We start from the raw sequence: 21,191 nt of genomic DNA on the forward strand, positions 1-21,191 counted from the left end.
CCTTTCCACCACTAAGTTCTCACCTAACTTGACTGCACGTCTCTAGCGATATACCTAGAGCTACAGCAAGAAAAAGTGACTTTCACATAGAGTGACCTAAAATATCTTTATATTGGAAAATAAATGCCCGATTTAAATCTAAATTAGAATTCTGTTTTTCTAGTTTGTGTGTGTCAAATATCTATGTGAACTGGATGTTTGTTACATATCATGACAATAGCTAGGAGGTGCAGACCCAGGTCACGCAAACTACCCACACCCCAGCACAAGAACACCTTAAGATGGTTGTTAAAATCAAACTTACCGATGACATCAAGATCGAAAGAACAGCTATCAATTTTGTCCTTGTATGTAACTTCACATCTGTAGTTCCCACCATAGTTCTCCTTTGCTTTGATGATGTGCATTTCAAAAGTGAAGGTCTGAAACAAACATTTACAAAAAAGCTTATTTAGCTTCAAGTATCCAATGGTCTAGATGCAGGTCGGACTTCATTGTGGGAGCTGCTAATAAGGTTTGTCATTAAAAAGAGTGAAATACCAGAATAAGAGCTTGACTCAGAGCATACATCTGTACAGGTCAGGGATTAGGATGATGCAGAACTGCACATATTATATGATGTATAAGATCCCTCCAAATTTGCCCATCACTCAGAAAAGTGGACAAAACCCAGGGGGCGAAACGGACCTCGACTGGTGTATGCCGAGGGAAAAGACAGTTTATGCAGCTAGGGGCTGTCCCCAAAAGTGGTCTAGGATCTGGTCTCCCTGGAATGCATATCATGGCTATATATGTGCCCCCCCAGATGATCCCGAATGTGAGAGTCCCCCCACACCATAACTTCCAACCCTCATCCTCCTAAGTCTGTATACCTTGATGCCGCTGTATTCCCTGTCATTGATCTGATGGAACTGTACCTATGTTGAATATGCTGAATATGTTTAATAAAAAGAATTTAAAAAAAAAAAAAACAGGGGGCAGAAATTAGAGGTTTTTGAAAGTGACTAGGATGCAGATGTACGGCTGTATGCACCTGAGTGCATCTAGTGAAGCTTGCTATGAGCCGCAAGTCATGTGCCGTTTATTGTCTGGCATCTTGTTTCATTCATACGGGGACTCAGATTTTAGTGGGCAAGACAGGAGATGCCATGAGAACTTTCCTGACTGGGAGAATTAGTCTTTGATTCCTTCCGCCTCCTGTGCCTTGTCCATAACTGCAACTATTGTCATAATACAGCTATGGATTTAATAGAATGAGTAAACCTTGATGAATATAATTTCTTAAGAAACAATCACACTTGTATATGGGTTCTTTACTTACTTCCTAAGGAGCATAAACCCCTAATGAACTCCCCGGGAAGGCAGTTTGTAGCTTCCAAAGATAGCCTTTTAGAAATACATCTTGTTACACTGACCACCATCTGCGACCACTGGTATCATCCCTATCCTCCCAAACAGGAGAAGTTAGACCCCCTAACTTTCTTTCTACCTCCTCCAATTTTTCTGACCTTGTTTGTGCTGGCTTTAGGACTCTGTGCACATTGCCACTGCTAACCAGTGCTAAAGTGCTGGTGCTCTCGCATTTAAACATGGTAATATTGGTTCATTCCCCATTGACATAATTAATTTACTTATACGTCCCAAGTAAAGTGCACTACATGTGCCCAGGTCCTGTAAATTAAATGCTACTAGTGGGCTTGCAGCACTTATTGCAGAGCCTGTGTGTGCAATTTCAACGTGGCAAAATAAACCTCATGCCAGACCTAAACCTTCCCTTTTTATACGCACAAGTCACCCCTAAGGTAGGTCCTGGGCAACCCAGAGAGCTAGGTGCACTGCATTTTAAAGGGAGGAATTTAAAGTTTTACATTTCCTGGCAGCGAAAGACTCTCAAATTCCTTTTTCACTACTGCAAGGTGTATCTTTCCCATAGAATAACATTGGGATTACCTTAAAACATTCTATAAGTGTCATTTCCAATTGGACTGAAATTTGACCCCCAAGCTTGTTGTCGCTGGAATCACAATTTTAAAATCACAACTTATGGTGAAGTCGGATTTTAAATTGCAATTCTGAAAATGACACTTTTAGGAAGTTGGCATTTTCATACTTAAGCCATTTGGTGCCTGCTGCCTCTGTCTGATCACATGTCTGGGGTGGGTGACAGCTGGGCTTTGTGGATTTCCCTAGACAGCCACACACAATGGGAGCTTAGGCATGTCTTGATGTGCCATCTTGGGGGTATGGGATGGAGGAGCTGAGCACAGCCTCACAATTACACCTGAATGGGCTGTGCCCTGTCCACACACAAAGGGCTGCATACCCCCCTTTAGTGAGTTTGGACCATGTAGTAAGTCTGGTCCTAGGGAGGATATCTGTGCACTTCAAAGACCCTTCTTTGAAGTCTCCCTTACCTCAAGCCACAACTGGGTATAAGTACTGGACCTCTGACACCATCACTTCTTTACACCTCTGGCCCTGTGGATACTTTGCCAGGAAGAAGGACTGTTGTGCTTCTGAAAGGACTGCCACTCTGCTGGACTAACTAGCGCCTCCGCCATGCACAATTTTATCATCAATAATTTTATTGGAAATGTTACAGTGATATTATCAATTATGTCATAGAAGATGTCTTGACTGATGTGGGTTAGTTAGCATTGCATGTCGAGGGCATGAGTTATAGTTACCTTAGGGCAAGATTTAAAATTTCATGAGAGAAGTATAGCTAAAACAGCAGAACTTCTATGTTTCTGTGTGTGTAAAATTGAACCTAACTATGACATCACTATAACCTTAGTTATTTTTTTCTGAACTTCTACGGTCATTTTAATTTCCTAACTATAATGTCCCTGTAACCTTTGTTTTTTTCTGTGAACTTCTAGGTTTGTTTTAACGTAAATTAATATTTAATTACCATACATTAATCTAACCGCTGCCGTTCATGGCCTAAGGCCAAACCCCTGCCACCCCAGCCAAACCCCCCTTGCAGCACACCCCACGCTGCGCACGGCCTTTGGCAATTGCATGGTGGGGTTGGCCGCAAGGCCTGGCCTGCAACTCAGCCCTGTGGCCAACCCCATGCATGCAACGAACCCCATGCCGAGCACGGCCTTCGCCGATGTACAGCAGGGGTTGGCCGTAGGGCTTGGCCTGCAGTCAGGCCCTGTGGCCAACTCCCCAAAGATAGCCAGCCAAAGAGGGGGGCTCGCAACCCCCTCCCCAGGCCGATTTCGGCCCGGGGACCGGGGCCCGGCCATATTGTAAATGGGAAGGGGGCACACAGCTCACCTCCCCTGGCTGATTTCTGGCCCCAAAGTCCCCATCTCCCAGAGCCCAGCCATATTATGAAGGGAAGGGGGGCACGCAGCCCCCACTCACTGGGCAAATTTAGCCCCGGGGACCCCATCCTCGGGGGCCCTCCACCTTTTTAAACAGGCCAAAATCGGCCCGGCATCCCCATGTCCCAGGTCCTACCCAATTTCTAATGGGAGGGGGGCCATGCGGCCCCCCCTCCCTGGGTCGATTTTGACCCTGGAAAACCCCAACTTTTGGGCAAGGCCATAAAGAAAATGGGGAACATGTGTGCAGCCCCACCACCCCTTTCTGAACTGGATTCTGAAACCCCAGGAGAGTATACAGGCTCCAAGGGTAGTACAGGATCTATGTATTATGCCCAAGATCTACAAATCCTGTGTCAAAATCCACTTTTCAAAACATTATTTGATGTGTACTTCAAATATTTGTTTTGCTCTTTAACTGAATAAATAACATAAAAGAAACGAAGATTCCAAAGCTTGGATTCAAACCCTAAAATGTCAACCCCCCCTTTCCTCTCCCTCCCAAGAACTCATTCAATCACTCTAACAGTCTATTTTTATGTGGTGCTGAAGTGCACATGAAAGTTCATGGTGAGTGATGAAGGTCTTTAAATATATAAAGGCTACTCCTGTGCCTGTGATCCATACATAATAGACTGAAGAAGTGGAGGCACTAAGAGAACAATGACAGTGATGAAGTATAAAGCTCAATGCAGAGTCCTGATGACTAGTTCATTCAGACAACCTACCCTCAAACAGGTAATTGTTAAGACCTCTCCCTTAGTTTACTACTTAACATACCATGTGTACTTTTTAGGTGCATGTTCACCCATACCTTGGGTCTCTTGACGCTGAATTAATAGATGTTTATTATTACCCAATTCAATGGCATTCATTTTATCAACCTCAAAAAGATGAAAGGCTAGGAGGACCCATCAGGATTTAAACCTGTGCCCATGAGGTCAAACACAAATCCCTGGAGTGGTTGCATTAGCCCACTGACCAACTTCTTCTCCTAAAAGATTTTAAGAATATATAAGGAGCTCAAACTAGACTATCAGTCATCTCCTCCTCACTATGTACTACAAACAGGCATCCCAACATGGGCACCCCCTGCAACAGCTAGACACTCCATCTTTACAACAAGCAATAGCTTCCACCACACCTTCATTATATGTTGACAACCCTATCCCAGCACACCTGATAAATCCCGTGCAGAGCATAGACCTCTTAATCCTCAGCTCCTCCATAGAAAAAGGAATGCTTCAGTCTTGCCTGAAGACCAGTCTCCAAAATTCCCTTCCTCTGTCAAACCATATGTAAGAAAGTGGCTTATTATTTTAGGGTGGGCGAGTGTCCACCTCAAGGAACAATAACACTTCTTCTTAGGTTGAACCTTGAAAATGACTTAATTAATGTGTTCAACCACCTGGTAGCTTGCACAGAGCATGGAGCATGCAGCCTTAATTCAGGGCAGTGTGTAAAGTATTATGCAGGACCAAAGCTGCGATAAAGTCAAAATACCAAGCAATGAAAATAGAGTGAAATTTAATAAACAAAAAGACACCAAAACTACAAAAATCGAATAGGAGGAACCAGAGAGATGAATTGTTTAAGTTTTAAGTAGAAATAGCACCAAAAATCACAAAGTGCCCATGGAAGCGGTACACTGGGGCCTACATGTGATTTGAGGCCGACGGTAATAGAGCCCTCATCTGATACAACAAGTGGATTGGTCCTGGTGAAATTCTGGAAGTCACAAGTATGAAAACGTTTCTAAGTACCACTTCAAAAAAGGACTTTGCCATTTTTTTGAAGAAAAACATTGACATTTCTTCTAAGTCCAAATGCAAAATGGGACTTGTAGCCACCGACATGGAACCTAAGGCCGGATACTTAAAGCAGGTTGGTCCCGCTTGTGCTTTGGGGATTTCTTGCTGAAAGCACAAAATAGGATGAAGTCATTTTTTCCATTGATGCTCGGAGCCTTGAAGTGGATGAAACTAAAATTCAATCTGACGCTGTGGATCTGCCGATGAGATACTTTTCTGGCAGGTACCACTGAAGCTCTAGAGGAAAGGTTTTCCAGTTTCCAAACTTTCTTCAGGTGCTCAAATAGCCACAGAAGTACACTTATAAGGCTCCTGATCTCAATGGAGGGCACTTAGAGACTCTCAAGACATTAGACAGAGGGTAACAGCAAAGTTCAGACCAGGTCCAGTTGCCATTGGTTAGCTGGGCACTTCACTGAAAAGGCCTCTTGCAGCACGAATTGTCCCTGCAGGGACACAGTAGGTTGGCCAACTGACCCTTAGAGTCCACTTTTATGTCCTGAGAACAAGAGGGAGCAGATTCAGTCATTCTGGCCTCCTCTCAGGTCACAGATAGCAGGTCTAGTCCTTGTCTGATCTTCCGCAGGTCCAGTAAGTGTTCTGGAGATGATACCTTGGGGAGCCACATTTATACTTGCCACCCGCTAGTGGGTGGGGGTGCATCCTGGGCACTCCCTAACCAATGGCGTAAAAGTTCCATGGGGCACACTTACCACTTTTTCAACAGTCCCTATTTGTCCTACTGCAAACAATATCACAGGGCCCGTCAGTCTCACAATCCAGAATGTGGAAACCCCTTCCACTTGTGCAGAGCCTATGTACCCACTTAGAGGTGTGATCGGGGCAATAAGAAGTCCCCTCCTCTGTGGTCACCCAAAACCGGTTCTTGGGGTAGCTTTCCTCTCACTGGGTTTGGTGCAAGTGTGACTAGAGGGACAAAGTCTGAGGCCTTTCCAGGGGTCACCTAAAATTTTATTGTGACAAGGAAGTCCATTTTGAAGTGAGTTAAGTTGCTGGGAACACTCCAAATAGTCCTCCAATCTGAGGAAGAAAAAACACCTCCTCACAAGGCCATTGTCCCTGCTCAGAGAGCAGTTTACACATCTCTTTGTCACTTCATTAGGCCGGGCTGGGCAGTAGCCAGAGAGCTAATGCAATTTAGCTTCTAGAAGCTTCAGGCAGGGTAAAGGTAACTTTCTAAAAGTTACATTTAACATATATTTAATAAAAATCCGACCGCAGCATACGATTGTATTTTTATTAAGATGTTTTTCAATTGAGTCTGTAGCTGGTACGGGTCAAACCTTACAAATCAAACGGTATAATTTATACTTTGACTTTTACTATGTGCCAGTTACCACCTAACAAGTGACAATGTTGTTTTGGGCCTCATCACTGGTGGAACATGCCATTTCTAGTGTTCCACTCTTAAATATCATAAACTCTACCTAGTGGGCAGCAAGGTGTGCTTACGGGTGACTTATTTAATATTGAAAATGTGGTTTCCCTACCAGACAAAAGGGTGATTTTGATGGGTCTGCTCAGCAGGTTCAAGCTGCTGGTGTCAGGCTGCAAAGGGCAGGCCTGAAGCAAAGTTTTCATGGCCACTCTACTGGATGGCACAATAGGTACTGCAGTTCACAGGTGGTGTTTACATTTCCATGTCAGGGGTGTATTTCCACTACATTTACTTTGGCCATATAGCAAAGTTAATTGTGGCAATCAGGTTTAAGCCAATGTTGACATGTTTAAATGGGGAACACAGGCACTTCATCCTGTTTAGCAGGGATAAAGTGCACAGAGTTCTAATGCCATAAAACAGATAGGGGAAAAATTGTGGGACCATCACACAAATATGGTAATTTCCTATACCATAGAAAAAGCTGTTTGAGTGCAACGTGAATGTTAGACAATAACCTAGTAATATCTAACCCGAATTCTGCCTCAAATGCATCATTGAAACAGCAACCTGCTCAATTCTCAGTGGCATTCTATGTATACCAGAGGAGGCTAATCCACATACTTACTGTAACTGGACCTATAAGCTGTGTTCAATACAACTGACATTGAGACTACACTCTATCCTCTTTCTAATAGAATGGAGATGAAAGGTACATTTGTGAAATGGTGCTCACCCTTTCTGTCTCTTAGTGTCTTTCTGAACCTCTTCTTTGGAATGCTTGATGTAATGCTCTTGGAAAAAGGGTTCGCCATCTATCGATTTGATAATTATACCAAACTGTACTTAAGGATTGCAAATCTTAGGGACATAGCTAATAAAAAAGACAGAAATCTTATAAAATATATTTGAGGTAATTTTCTTGAAACCAAAGCTGACTAAAACCGATTTTTTCCATCTGTAATACTTCAGGGAATTACCACCTACAATGCCGAAAATAATGAGAAAAACACGTCACATCTTGGCATTTCATCTTTGCTGGGCTGTTTTTTGCAAAATTGTGGAGCTTCATCTTTGAACAAAATGTAACTATGTTGTCTAACTTCTCCAAATTTACAATAACAGCCTCGTCAGACCCCAGAACTGCTGAGCAAGCCCACAAAACTCAAAATCTCGATCTGCCCAGTTATCTGATAGACACATTTAGCGTGAAAGCAGGAGAAAAATATATTAGCAGCAAATCCCACTTACCTGTTGAAATTCTTAAAGGTGAAAATTCTAAAACACTGAACAAGCGCTTCTCCTGCTGAGCACCAGGATTCCTGAACCGTGTTCCTAAGGAGCTCAGACTCAACTCATACCTGCTATGCTTCCAGAACTATCGTAAAACTCTATTTAGAATGGACCATAAAGATTGAGGGGTCAATCGAAGTAGGAAGGGCCTCCAACAGTCGAGTAGAGGTCTCGGATGCTCTAGTGGAAATCTTTACAGAAGTGCTCCAGCGGAAATGGTGGCAGTACTTCAGCAACAGTTGAGTGCTGAGGGATAGGTGGTTGATTTTAATTAACACGCCTCTGAAAAGGGGGTGTTTTCCAAAAGCCCAAAAATTACAAATACCTGACACACTGGGAGTTATCTCCCAGGGCTTTGAACTTTTTGCCTTTATTTCGACTGATTTTGCGTGGCGGTAACGAATAGGAACAAACTAATCAGAAGGCCCGTCCTAATAAATGCTGGCCTTCCAACACTATTTAGCCTGCAGCTCCCTGGCTCTTAGAGAGTCTGGAAAGAGATTGAGATGGCAGAGACTCCTGAGTCTGTGCTTTCAGAAACCAAATAGTTCCCCCGCCTCTAGATAAGATGGGACGCAGACGTTCTACCTCTGACCATCTCTAAATTAATCCCTAACACTGCTGTTCCAATCAACTTTTACCTAACCATGTTGGCTAGTTGTTCCTGGTTACATTTGAAGCAGTCCATTGTGCCGTTAGCTAAGTCTGCGCAACAAAAATATAATATTAATATAATCATACCATTATTTGGAAGGGCTAGAAGCACCTCACAAGTGATTTGTCACAAAAGTTGCTAAGGGTGTATATGATTAAGAACTAGCACCAAACACATGGAGAAAGACACACACCTGCAGAAAAGCTTACAGAATGAAATAAAAACTCACACATAATGAACTAGGAATCAGACATAAAGCATCTTGAGATGGCTTAATCCTAACTGGGTGCCATATTAATTTTCTGACTAATTTGCACACTTGCCCACTCAATCACTCAAGCACCTACTCATGCATTCACACACTCATTCACTCACTCTGGCACCTAGCTTGCCACTTTCCTGTGGCCTCCAGTACATGCTTGTTCCAGAATGATCCTGTTACACTGCAGCTGCCCGGCATTTTCCCACTGGGGTTTTCCCGACTGGGTTTTCCCACTCACCGTTCTTCCCGCCAACAGAAGCTCTGTGCACCCCAGGGCCTACTTAATGCAGGCCACAATAGCCACTGGTACACCTAGCTTGTCACTTGCCTGTGGCCTCCAATTCCTGCTTGTTCCAGACTGATCCAGCAACACCACAACTTCATGGGTTTTTCCCACTGTGTTTTCCCACTCACCATTCTTCCCTGCCAGTAGACCTGCCCACCCCAGGGCCTACCCATTGCAAACTGCAGCATGATCGTGAACCGGGCGCGAGCAGCAGGCATGCCAAATTTGCACCAAAGGTGCACCAAAGACGAGCCCATCAGCGCCCGTCTGTGCCTTCACCGCACCCCAGGCCCTTCCGACCCCCGAAGATACACCATCACCGAGCCCTACACCATCGACCCCAGATGCCACAACAAACACTGCCACCGTGCCGGCCCACACTCCACGGTAGGACCTTTCAACTGCACCCACTGCCATTCTTCCTGCCGCTGCACACACAACAGCCAACCAACCAGTCCTACCCCAAACACACCACAGACACCTTCTGAACAAAAACACCAACTCGCATGCGCCCTGCTGAACATACGCTTACTGTGCAAGCATTATGGGACCTCATCGCCACTCTCGTACCCAACACAGTCTTCCTAACTGAGACCTGGTTCAACTTCACATCTGCCCCAGCCATTGCCACAGCAAGCCCGACGGATATAAAATCACTCACCAGGACCGCACCAACAAGCTGGGAGGAGGAACAGCTAACTTCCAGAAAGAGACCATACAGTGTACCACCACCTCCGACAACACCACCACCCCATAGAACATCTCAACTTCAAGCTCCACACGGACGACAAGACACCATCAGAGGCACCCTCGCATACTGACCTCCAGGCCCATGCTTCAGCTTCTGCAACATTATCTCAGACTTCATTGTGTCGCTAACCTTTGACTGAAAGGACTACATCTTCCTCTGTAACCTAACTTTCCACATCAACGTCCCCAATGACAAAGACGCCGCCCACCTCCTCGACAGTATGAGCAGCCGCTGATTGACCCAGATCATCCATGACACCGCAGGACACGCGCTGGACCCAATTTTCACCACCAGCAACCTCGTCAAATACAGCCATGTCACAGAACTCACATGGTCTGATCACTCCATCGTCCACTTCAGCATCTCCAGCCCCCACACTGCCACCCTCAAGATGACCAACGCCCCCAAATGGAAGCGGAATAAAATCTCAGAGACCAGCTGGGAGAATGTCCTCAACACCTCCAACCCTGCTATCGCCACCCCCCTCAAACAGGGAGTGAAAAACGTCAACACCTCGATCACCAATTGTGCAGACAGCATCGTCCCCATCAAGAGCAACATCCAGAGAAAATCCTCTAAAAAGGCCAGCTGGTACACCCAAGAACTCAGAACAGCTAAACGAGACGGCAAACAGTTGGAAAGGAGATGGGGCACCAGCAAGGACACCTCTGACAGGCAGCATTCAAGATCTCCCTCAACCTCTTCCACCTCCTGCTGAGGGCAACAAAGAAGACAGCCATTGCTGCATGCATTGAAACCAGCGCCAACAACACCAAGGAACTTTTCAACATCATTAAGGAATTCTACAACTAGGCTGCCAGACAAAACAACATCACACCATCACAGGAGCTGTGGGACAACCTAACCCTTTTTTTCATAACAAGATCGCAACCATATATAGAAACTTCGTACCATAACTCACACCTACAGACTTCCTCGACAGATATGCCACCACCATTACCGGCACAAACCACACACTCACCACCTGGAACATCCTCTCTACCCAGAACACCACCTCCCCCATGAAATCCTTTCACTCGGGAGCTCCCACAGACCCATGCCCGCACCACATCTTCAACCTCGAAATCCAAAGGATTGGCCAGGAACTCACCACCCTACTCAACACCTCTATCACCACTGCAACATTTGCCAACGCCTGGAAACATGCTGAAGTCAGACCACTACTAAAAGAAATTCCCCAGCCGACCCTTGCAAACTCAAAAAATAACGGCCAATCTCCCTGCTCCCATTCCTAGGGAAGGTACTGGAAAAGATCATCAGCAATAAACTCATGACACACGTGGAGCAGAGCCAGCTACTCAATCTGGCGTCCGCAGGACTCACAGCACCGAATCTTCCCTGATCGCAGCCACCAATGACATCCGAACCCTCCTCAACTGAGAAACAGCAGCTTTGATCCACCTTGACCTCTCGGCAGCCTTCGACATCATATCCCACGACACACACTGATCAAAATATTCCACCATATCAGCATCCAAGGGGATGCACTCAGATGGCTCACCTCCTTTCTCACCGCTAGAACCCAGAGGATCCACCTGCCACCTTTCACCTCCGAACCCAAGAAGATCACCTGCGGTGCAACACCTAAATACACGAGGGTACACTATGGGTTAGGGTACCCCTATTATTGGCATGACCACCTCAATAAGGCCCTAGTACATAATAGGGTAGGGGTTAAAACTACCTTTAAGATCCTAGCATATAATAGGGCATGGCAGTTTAAAGGCCAGGAGATTTTCTGCACTTGCATGAGTGCACTGCTGGAGCCTGAGGTCAGTTTAACAGCAGCACTGTGTTTTAGGACTGCTTTTAAAATGCAAATTGTGCCCAAATCGACTCTGGTGTTTGGGCACTTAAAAATTATTGAACTACAATGTTTGGGCATATTAGATATCCCCAGGGTCTCCCCTAGGTGTCCCAGGGGTGGGGGACAGTTATTTATTAGAATGAAATGTGCAATTTCAATAAACCGAGGGCATATACAACGATTTTTTAAAAAGGTTTTTATATGAAATTAGTTTTTTATGCCCTGGGTTTAGTGAAAATGCACATTTCACTCCCCACATTGTAGTGAAGTGCTTCCCAAAATTGGCTTTTGTGCTAGGAGCACTGTGGAGTGATGATCTGCAATATTTGTACATATTTAGAACCCCTAAAGTCTCCCCTAGGTGTTCCAGGGGTGGGGGTCCTGTAGATATAGGCAAGGTCCTGATAAAATATGTTTTATAAGCCCTAGTGGGGGAGAAATTGCTTGGTTCAATTTCCCCAGCCACACAGGTTAACATGGGAAGAAGTTATTGATTAATAACTAAAGAAAGGGGTGTCATAAAAATATAATTCAAGGACTCAGTAGAATGGTATTGATCAATTCAACAATATGCTATTGCGGAATTTATCCTTAAATGCATGGACAAGAAGTTATAAGACTTTCTTATGGATTAGTGGATTAGCCAGGTTGCTTGAAAAGGTGATAAATGACCCCTAGGGTTAGGGAGCCCTCCTGTGAGGAGAATGTGCCAGCCATAGGAATGTCAGAGCAAGGGGGACGGGTAGTAAATAATGTTCTTCAAAGGAAAGAGGGAACATTATGGAGAAACCAGTTTCATTCACACCTCTACCCTCTGCCCCCAGCCAGATGGCAGGGTTAGAGAAGGAATTTGCAGATGCAAAAGGGAAGGAAATTATGTAGATGAGCCATCCTGTGGGCTGGTTTAGTTAGCTCTTCTCTCTCTGCTGGAAAATCAGCCATATTGAATTATGGAGAAATTAAGCTCTCTGGGAGACTATAGTGCCATTTTGGAGGATGTGGTCATACCCTGGGGTGTTCCCCTGTACCTCATTTCACAGGAGTGCATTCCTTCTTGACACTGCAAACTTGGAATAAGTATCTGAGAGGGGCAGAGCCTCTCAGATCTGCTGCTTGAAACTTAGGAAGAAGGGTCTATGTTGAAAGTTTGATTTGCACCAACCAGGCCCTGCACTCTGACTTGCTGCACAATCTGGAACTACAACCCGGTGGATCAAACCTGCTTCAAAAGAACTAAAGAGTGGACTCCCTGCAAGCTACAGGTTGAAAGAGCTTACCTGGACCATCACCACTAAGAATCCCCAGCCTGGAGTACTACCAGTGGATTTGTAAGGATATTGTCCAAGTGCATTGTGGGAATTGAAGTCTCAAACTTTCAAGGACCCTCTTGGAGCTTCCATGCCATGGGAGTAAGTTTTGGACACTTTGGGACCCTTAAAGGAATTTCAGGAAGAAGTTCCAGATGCTTGAAGAAGTTTGGAGCAACTTTGATAAAACGCTCCTTAAGTGGACTGACTCGACTGAGCCAGCCAAGCCAGTGACCCACAACCGCAAGCCTGCCTGCCGCCCAAGTTCGTCCTGCTGAAAATCTCAGGAGGTCCGGCACCAGAGTTTGACCAGGAGATGGCTGAAACTGAAGCTGGCAAACCCTCACCGAATCCGGCCTGGTGAAGAGCATCAAGGGACCCCGCAAGAAATAACTCCGTAAAGGTATCTTTGTCCGAACATAGAAAAGGTGACCAGGACCAACCGCAAGAGTCAAGCCTCCCACCTTCCACCTTCAACCGCAAACCAGCCTGGATCTCTGGTTTGTCTCACTGCAATGCAAAGCTCTGGAGGTCAGACTTCCACAAGTTTGACCGGGAGCTCGTTGCAAGACAAGCAGGTGAACCCTCACTACATCCAGACTGGCTGAGAATTCGAGTGAGCCTGGGAAGAAAAGCTCCAGAAAAGTTTCTAAGTCAGAAGGTAAAAACTTTGACGGAGACCTACCGCGAGCGGTAGCTGCACAGGGCTCCATTGAGGTCGGCCTGAAACTTTGACTTTGTCCCAGTCTAGCGTGACCAGATCTCCCAATAGACGCAATAGGTTTCTATGTGCTATAGAATGCTAAATCTTTAAAAAATAATATTTCCAGTTCCCTACATTGGAATTTCTTTGTTTTGTTGTCATTTTAAAGATAAAAATATTTCCTATTTGTAAAAATTGGTGTTGGAATTTTATTGTGTGTTGTGTCTTAATTATTTACTGAACTGGTGTTTTTAAATGCTTTACATACCTGTCTTTGAAGTTAGCCTGCCTGCTCGCAGTCAAGCTACCAAGGGTTGAGCATGGGAATAATTTTCTAAGACCTATACTAAGCCCTGGTCTTATTGCCTGCAGTAGACATATATTTACATCTACTAATAACCCACTTTCCAACACAGACATCTTGACTTTGTCACTTCTTGTTAAGTAATCATTGTTCAACTGCTGCGTTAGTATTCAGAGAAAGTAAGAACAGATCACCACAGCATGCACTGCCAGGTAATTTAAAGTTTACCTTGCTGAGACGATCGTATGTTTCCTTTAGTTGAAGGTGTTTTCCTGCTTTACTTGCCAGGTCCATCCATTTGCCTTTTAGCCACTTTACAGTTGGCTTTCGAAGAAGATCTTTGGCTTCGACTTTTGCCACAAAGGTAATATTATCCCCTTTAAGAAAGATGGAAACATAACAAAAAATGTCACCAGCCTATCTGTGCTATATATCGTTCTTAACATGGACTTGGATGAGGAATGCAGGATAACGCCACACATGAGACACGGTTCCGCCATAGTCATTACAGGTAGGAGCACACATGTGGAGGACACATGCCCCACTCATGCTTCGATTTGACACTCACCGACATTGATGGTGCCGCCTTTGGGTTTTGCAACAAATAACGTGGATAGTTGGGAATTGTCTCGCTTCTCAGCTTCTTCAGTCTGTCCCTCGCCAGGAGACCACGCTGCCAGGGAATGAAAACAAGAATACAGTCATTTCAGGACAGGTGGCACTGGACCTGAGGTTAGTAAAGACTATGCTTTGGGAGGAACTCATGGGAAGAGGGTATCCTTATCTACTGGAGTGCTGTTGTGGATGAAGAAGCCACTCCTGAGCAGCCTCCTCCAAAAAAGAGCCAAAGCCACTTGGGGTTCAGAGAAAGATAGTGTTGAGTTCTGAATGATTTTTCCACTTTGGCTCAGAATATTCTCTGCTGGATTTACATAATTGGACCTTTGGCCAAAGGTCACTGAAGTTGATGTTAAAAGAGAGGACGGCAATAGCTGGAGCATGCGACACCGCAACAGCAGAATCGACACAAGCCACCATGTCTTCTAGCCCTGAGACATAGTAGGCAGCAGAGCAGGGCATATCACTTGACATAATCAGCGATCTGTGGTTGTACAGGGAGACGTTACAAATGAGGACATGTACCTTTCAATATCCTACCTGTTCTTTTGTGGCTTATTCTCGCCTACTCACGATGAGCAAACAAAGGATCTGCTCTCCTCCACAGCTAGTAATGGTACTGACCTCACTTCATAAATACCAATCTTTAACACATACAGGACAAACAGCAATAGAAATGTCCCTCACAAACAAGCAGTCAAATCGGATGCTAATTTACGACAGGGCTGTACAACGGACCAGATAGAAGCCCAAACAAAGCAACGATCAGATCAGATTACACCATAAAAAGCAATGTTATCACACACAAGAGGAACACTTGCGAAAGCACTCAGGCATTAGCAACAGGTTTCTCTTATAAGAGACAAGGCAGATGTCCCATGTATACAGTATCTATCAACCTTTTCAGTGTCACCTGGATAAAGCATCCAGCAAAAGGCTGCACTTGGCACGAGGCGCAGTGCCAGCCATAATAAACTAGAGCACATCAGGGGTCCACTAGAATGGGATCTTTCAGTGTTGACCCTGTGTGATTAGGCACTCAAGTTTCCCTGCCTGTGTCCTGGCTCTGTCCTCCTCTTGGTCCTGACTTTATCTACACTTCTGTGAGATTGTAGCTGTTTATAGTTAAACTCATTCAACAAATTCTCACTTAGGTTTGCAAACGTCTTCCTCCTGCTGTCCTCATCCTTCTGATTCCACAAGTTCATGCTACAGAATACCCAGCGGCAGAGCTCAAACACGATATCTGACCTCATTTACTCTGACCACATCAACCTAGCTTGGTCTATCCTGCTCTGGCTGCCTTTCATCAGCGCTTTGCCTCCAAAGCTCTGTGCCTCTCTGCCCCACTCTCTTGTGCTTGGTATGCTCTAGAGTATGTGTGCTGGTATGTGCCATAGGTTCCATAGTGCTGCACTCTACTTATCTATACCTTATTGCAGGAACCTGTAGGCAATTATTCACATCTTGCAGCGACCCATAACCTCTTGCCTGCTGTAAGGCGCTACAACATCCAGCCAGATGTACAAAGCTATTTAGTAGTCACAAACCCTGTGATTTGCTAAATCACAGGGTTTGTGACTGCTAGATAACTTTTTAGAATGTACTAAACCCATTTTGCAATTCGGTAACGGTTACTGAATCGCAAAATGGATAAAAAAGGGCCAAATAAATAACTATTTATAAGGGGCATGTTTAGGGCCTCTCTTCCAAATAGCGATTTGTTATGTTACACAGCACTGTTTTGCAACTGAAATCTGGTCACAAAAGATTGAAGTTTTACCAACTCCCAACATGGGTGGTAAGCCATTCGTAAAAAAGGGCCCTCTCGAGAACCTTTGCGGTTTGTGAGTGTAAAATAAAAACAATATTGGTTTGTATTTAATGGTCCAGCGGGTAGTGGTTCATTGCCTACTCACAATCAAAGTTTTGAAAAGTTTAAAATGTTTGAAGCTCTGTTTCCTTTAAGGAAAATGTGCTGCATTTAAAACAAATATTTAAAGAGCAATCACAGACATGTGATGACCACCAATTGTAGTGAGTCACAATTTGAAAACAACCTCATAAATATTGATTAGCAAGGTTGAATTGCAACCCAGTACAATTTTAGAATTTTATGAACCGAGATATTTGTTTATGGGTCGATTCAAACAAATTGTATATGGGCCACAAAAATACTGGTTACAATTTGCGACCAGTATTTTGTGACCAATGTTTTACACATCAAGCCCATTGTGCCAATTCACTGTGTTCAGTTTGAAAGCTGAAGCCTAGTCATCTTTTTATATAAAGTGATCTTTATCACATCATCACCAAATTGTAAAGCCTGTTCAATTCAATTCAATCAAGCTTTATTCGACAGTTGAGTCATAAAAGCACATTACAATCATAACGTAAAAACAATATAAATTACCTACAAATTTTTTTTAAACTAGAATTAAATTCCTATACAGCCGTCGGAAAGCTAAAGAATCAGTTTAAAACCAATACATTTATTCTCAGAATAAGATAGCGCAGTTTAGTAGGATTGCTATTTGTGTTTCCAGCCTAAGGTTAGCTATAAATAAAACTAGTGCAATTACAGATGTTTACGAAGAATTACCATCATATCTCAAGGCTTTTGACCGTATGCCCCAGGCCCACCCTAGGAACTTGGCCACTGCTATGCAAATAAAAGGAGCAGTATCAGTGCTTAGGATACGAAGAGCTGTAACATAGCTCCTGATACCCAAAATTCTGCAAACGGGTTTTATCCAAGTTTTCCTGGGGGCCGCATACATAGGGCAAAAAAATAACATGTGTCCTACGGATTCACGTTCCTCTGTGCATCAATAGCATTTGTCACATTTGTTTTGGTGACCCCCCATCCTGAAGTAAATTCAGCAACTGGTAGAGTACCCACCCGTAGCTGAAAATACAACTTGCGATCAGAAGACCTCTCGATTATATCCCAGTGCCTCTCAAGGGATGAACTAACTTTTAGATCGAGAAAACGACCGGTTAGATGAGAGGAAAGACCTTGTGTAGTTTCAACCATGAAAACCCATTCCCAATATATAGCTTTCAGCTTGTCCTTAGAAGGGAAACTAGCGTTTAGTGGGTCATTCCATAAATCAATCAATCCTATACTGCCCAAAAGAAACTTAATACTGCGCAACCAGTGTATGTTGTGTGATAGATCAGATTTTAATATATCACTAAAGCCGCTCTTGTAATGTGCAAGTTCGTCTGTGCACCAAAGCCGGCGCCAGTAAAGTAATGGACGAAGCTTCACAAGGTGTACTAGGGGCTTTTTACCTAAGTCTAGTAGTAGAGGACGCAATGGAGTGCTAGCAGGGAGGCTTGTGATCTTGCGTAAAAACGCATTTTCAAGCACCGTCAGATTGTTCAGATTACCAAAGCCCCAGAGCTCAGACCCATATAGGCATGTACTCAGTACCATTGTCCCATAAACTTCAAGGGCTGGTGAAATTGGTTTTGTACGTGAGGTTTTAAATCTGGCTAAAAGAGCACCTGATTTTTGTTTGTGTAGTAATGCGGCACGATCCAATTGGGAGTCCCAACACATATTCTTCTGCAATGTGATACCCAAGTATGTAAAAGAGGTCACCTCCTCCAGGGGCAGATCATTCAAAAGAATTCTCCCCTTGAAGGATTTGTGTGCATTAAAGGACATAAACTTATTTTTTTCGGTATTAACTACCAATCCCCTCATTTTACAGAACTCTTCGAAGCACCCAATGGCCTTTTGTAAACCACTTGGGGTCTTGGAAATGATCAACGTGTCGTCCGCAAACATGAGGATGGGGACGCGTGATCCAGCCAAAACAGGTGCATCAGTGGGGGTCTGCGAGAGAAAGTCGGCCACCCCGTTGACAAAGAGCGAGAACAGGGTTGGCGCCAAAACGCACCCCTGCCTCACTCCCCTGCCAACCGGGAAGTCTTCCGTCACCTCTCCCACATCCCCCCAACGGACCCGAGCTACATTACCCTCATGCAAGCGAATAACTACAGAAAGAAGTTCAGGTGCAAGTCCCATTTCTCTCATGACTTGCCAAAGTTTTGTTTGTGGGACCAGATCGAAAGCCGCTTTTAGGTCCACAAACACCGCATATAAGGCGCCCTTTCCTAAAATCACCGTCTTCCAATGTAGGATGACAAAGCGGAAGATTTGATCAATCGTGCTTGTCCGCCGGCGAAAACCTGCCTGCATAGGGCTTAGGATTTCCTGATCTTCTGTCCATAATAGAATCTTGTGTAGGAACATACGGCCAACAATCTTCTGTATTGAATCTATTAGGCTGATTGGCCTATAGTTGGCCGCAATAGACTTGTCCCCTTTTTTGAATACAGGGACAATTTCTGCTCCCTTCCACGAGACGGGGATATCGGCTCCTTGAGCGATTGCGTTAGCAAGGAGCATGATATATCTACACCATAGGTGTCTATCGCCAATAAACACGTCTGCGGGAATTCCATCCATACCGGGAGCTTTGCCCCTGATCACTTTGTCTAGAGCCTGTTCTACGTCTATTGGAAGAAATATAGCTTTTTCATAATACACATGGCTATAGGTAACACCGGAATTTACTTCATCGCTGGGAACTGCGTAATGGGGTTTAAAATAATCAACCCACGCATTCTGAGCCACGTTGTTCTGAGGACGCTCTGGTATGCCCCCCCTATCCCATTTGTATATGTCCCAGAATTGCTTGCTATTCTTACACCTGTAAGCATCAAGGAGATCTTTCCACTTTTCGTTTTCCCACATTCCTTTTGCCTCTTTCAATGTCCTCCTATAATGCGACCTGACAGATCTTACCAAAGGTACATCTTTCGTCCTCAGGGCACTGCCAAGTTCAGCTCGGGCTTTTCTGCAATCTGAATTGTACCAACCCGCAGTATTATAGTGCTTAGAGCGTCTTTTAGAAGTAGATTTAACAAAATATTTCTTCAGACCCTCAAAGAGCTTGTTATGTACTTCCACCACAGACTGGTGAAAGCTCATGTCTTCTACCATTGTTCCGAGGAGTTGTAAAGCATCGGTTACTTCTTTATTTATTGCAGTCTCAATTGTTGGATCTTCTATGACCCTATCCCATTTTAAGTAACACAAATTATTAGACAGAAATTGATCAGACTCAGGATTCACTTGTCGAGATGATTGTTTGCCAGGGAAAGGCAAATCAAACAGTGCGGAAAGTGGGTGATGGTCACTCTCAATACGATTAGTAACCTTCATGTCAATGAGATAGACCCAGAGCTTCACATGGACAAGCAGGTAGTCTATGCGACTCACCCTGCGTCCATTGTCAAAGGTGTTCATTCCAAGTTTGTCTGACTCGCTTCTACCATTTGCTGCCCTCAGGTGATTGCCCAAACACAGACCTTTTAGCTGGATTGCTGCCTCTGTCCACCTTTTTATAGGGGCAATCTCTAGGGCAGGGATTCCCCAGCTAGAATCCTCCTCTGCAGTGAACTGTGGTATATCATGGCCAAGAGGCTCAAAGGAGGTGTTGAAATCACCTGCTAATAGGGGTAATATATTAGGAGGCAGAAGGTCCAAAATGTCTTCGAGTTCTTTTACGACTGGAGACTTTTTGCCCCCCGGAAGGCCACGTAAAGCCTGTTACTTTGTTTCATGCAGGCACGTCACATTCCTATTCCAGTGGTCAGGGCCCGACTGGCTGTAGCAGGCACTGGGAGTTTTCCTGGTGGGGCGGAAGGGTAAAGTTTTGTTACTGGGGGTGACGGTTTTGAAGCAATGCTGCAATATCGGCCCCCTGTAGCAAAAGCGGCAGCGGTGCTTGACACTAACGCCCCCCCCCCCGTTCCCCTTCACCCCGTACCAGTGGTGGCAAAATAAAATGAAGGAAGATGATCAAGAAAGCATTTGGTTTTGCCCTATCTTTGCAATACATTCACGTTCACATTTAGTAAGGTAGCTCACCTGGGTCTTTTCTATCCTTAGCATTTCCGTCTGTAAAGAAAGAACAGTGTGAGAGTTGATGAGTTTATTGATATGTGACCATAATTAAGCTACTGATGTCTCAGCTCTAAAAATGCAATGTAAAGTTTGCAATAAACTCAGAAGGCATATTTGGCACAAATCACTCAGACGTGAGTAGAGATGGTAGGAGAATGAAAGAGGAACACATTTTAAGTTCATATGGTATTGAAAAAGTCTTTAACCATGGCGCTACCAGTCATAAATGGTCAACACTTTTCCTTATAGAAGATGCTGTGGTCTGTGTCTGATGTGACAACATTGCACATGCCATGTTGTTTGCATGGAACTTATTTATTTTGTCACATGGTGAAGGTTCCCCTTGTTATTTAAGTAGGTGTTTAATATCAAAGTTCCACATTCTAGCAGACCCCTACCAGCAAGTCCCACCAGGGAAAATGCCATCTCGAGCAGGTTCCTCCATTCTAGCAAGCTCTAATCCCATCAGGAAAATCGTAAACCCTAGTGGGCTGTGCCCCAGCATGATCCACCCCAGGTATAGTTCAGGCAAAGCATGTTTTGTTCTCAGTGTAGATCCCAAGTACTGGATATATCAACCAGCACGCACCACTGCACCCAACGCTAGAAGTTTCAGCTTTAGCGGGCTTCAGATCTTGCTCGCTGCTGTT

General features: G+C 44.5%; 1 protein-coding gene across 33 annotated transcripts in view; it reads right to left on the bottom strand.

The window, feature by feature from the left end:
- The window catches only part of MYBPC1 (myosin binding protein C1), a 330,430-nt gene that overhangs the window by 214,081 nt on the left and 95,158 nt on the right, over positions 1-21,191 (bottom strand). For all 33 annotated transcript variants that reach the window (XM_085653283.1, XM_085653281.1, XM_085653300.1 and 30 more), the window contains 4 exons: positions 20,506-20,535; positions 14,506-14,610; positions 14,166-14,314; positions 305-422 (listed from right to left, as the gene is read on the bottom strand). In XM_085653283.1, the coding sequence (XP_085509409.1) occupies positions 305-422; positions 14,166-14,314; positions 14,506-14,610; positions 20,506-20,535 (402 nt within the window). The remainder of the gene's footprint in view (positions 1-304; positions 423-14,165; positions 14,315-14,505; positions 14,611-20,505; positions 20,536-21,191) is intronic.

This window comes from Triturus cristatus, chromosome 4_1 (assembly GCF_964204655.1).
Source record: "Triturus cristatus chromosome 4_1, aTriCri1.1, whole genome shotgun sequence".
NCBI classification, from domain to species: domain Eukaryota; kingdom Metazoa; phylum Chordata; class Amphibia; order Caudata; family Salamandridae; genus Triturus; species Triturus cristatus.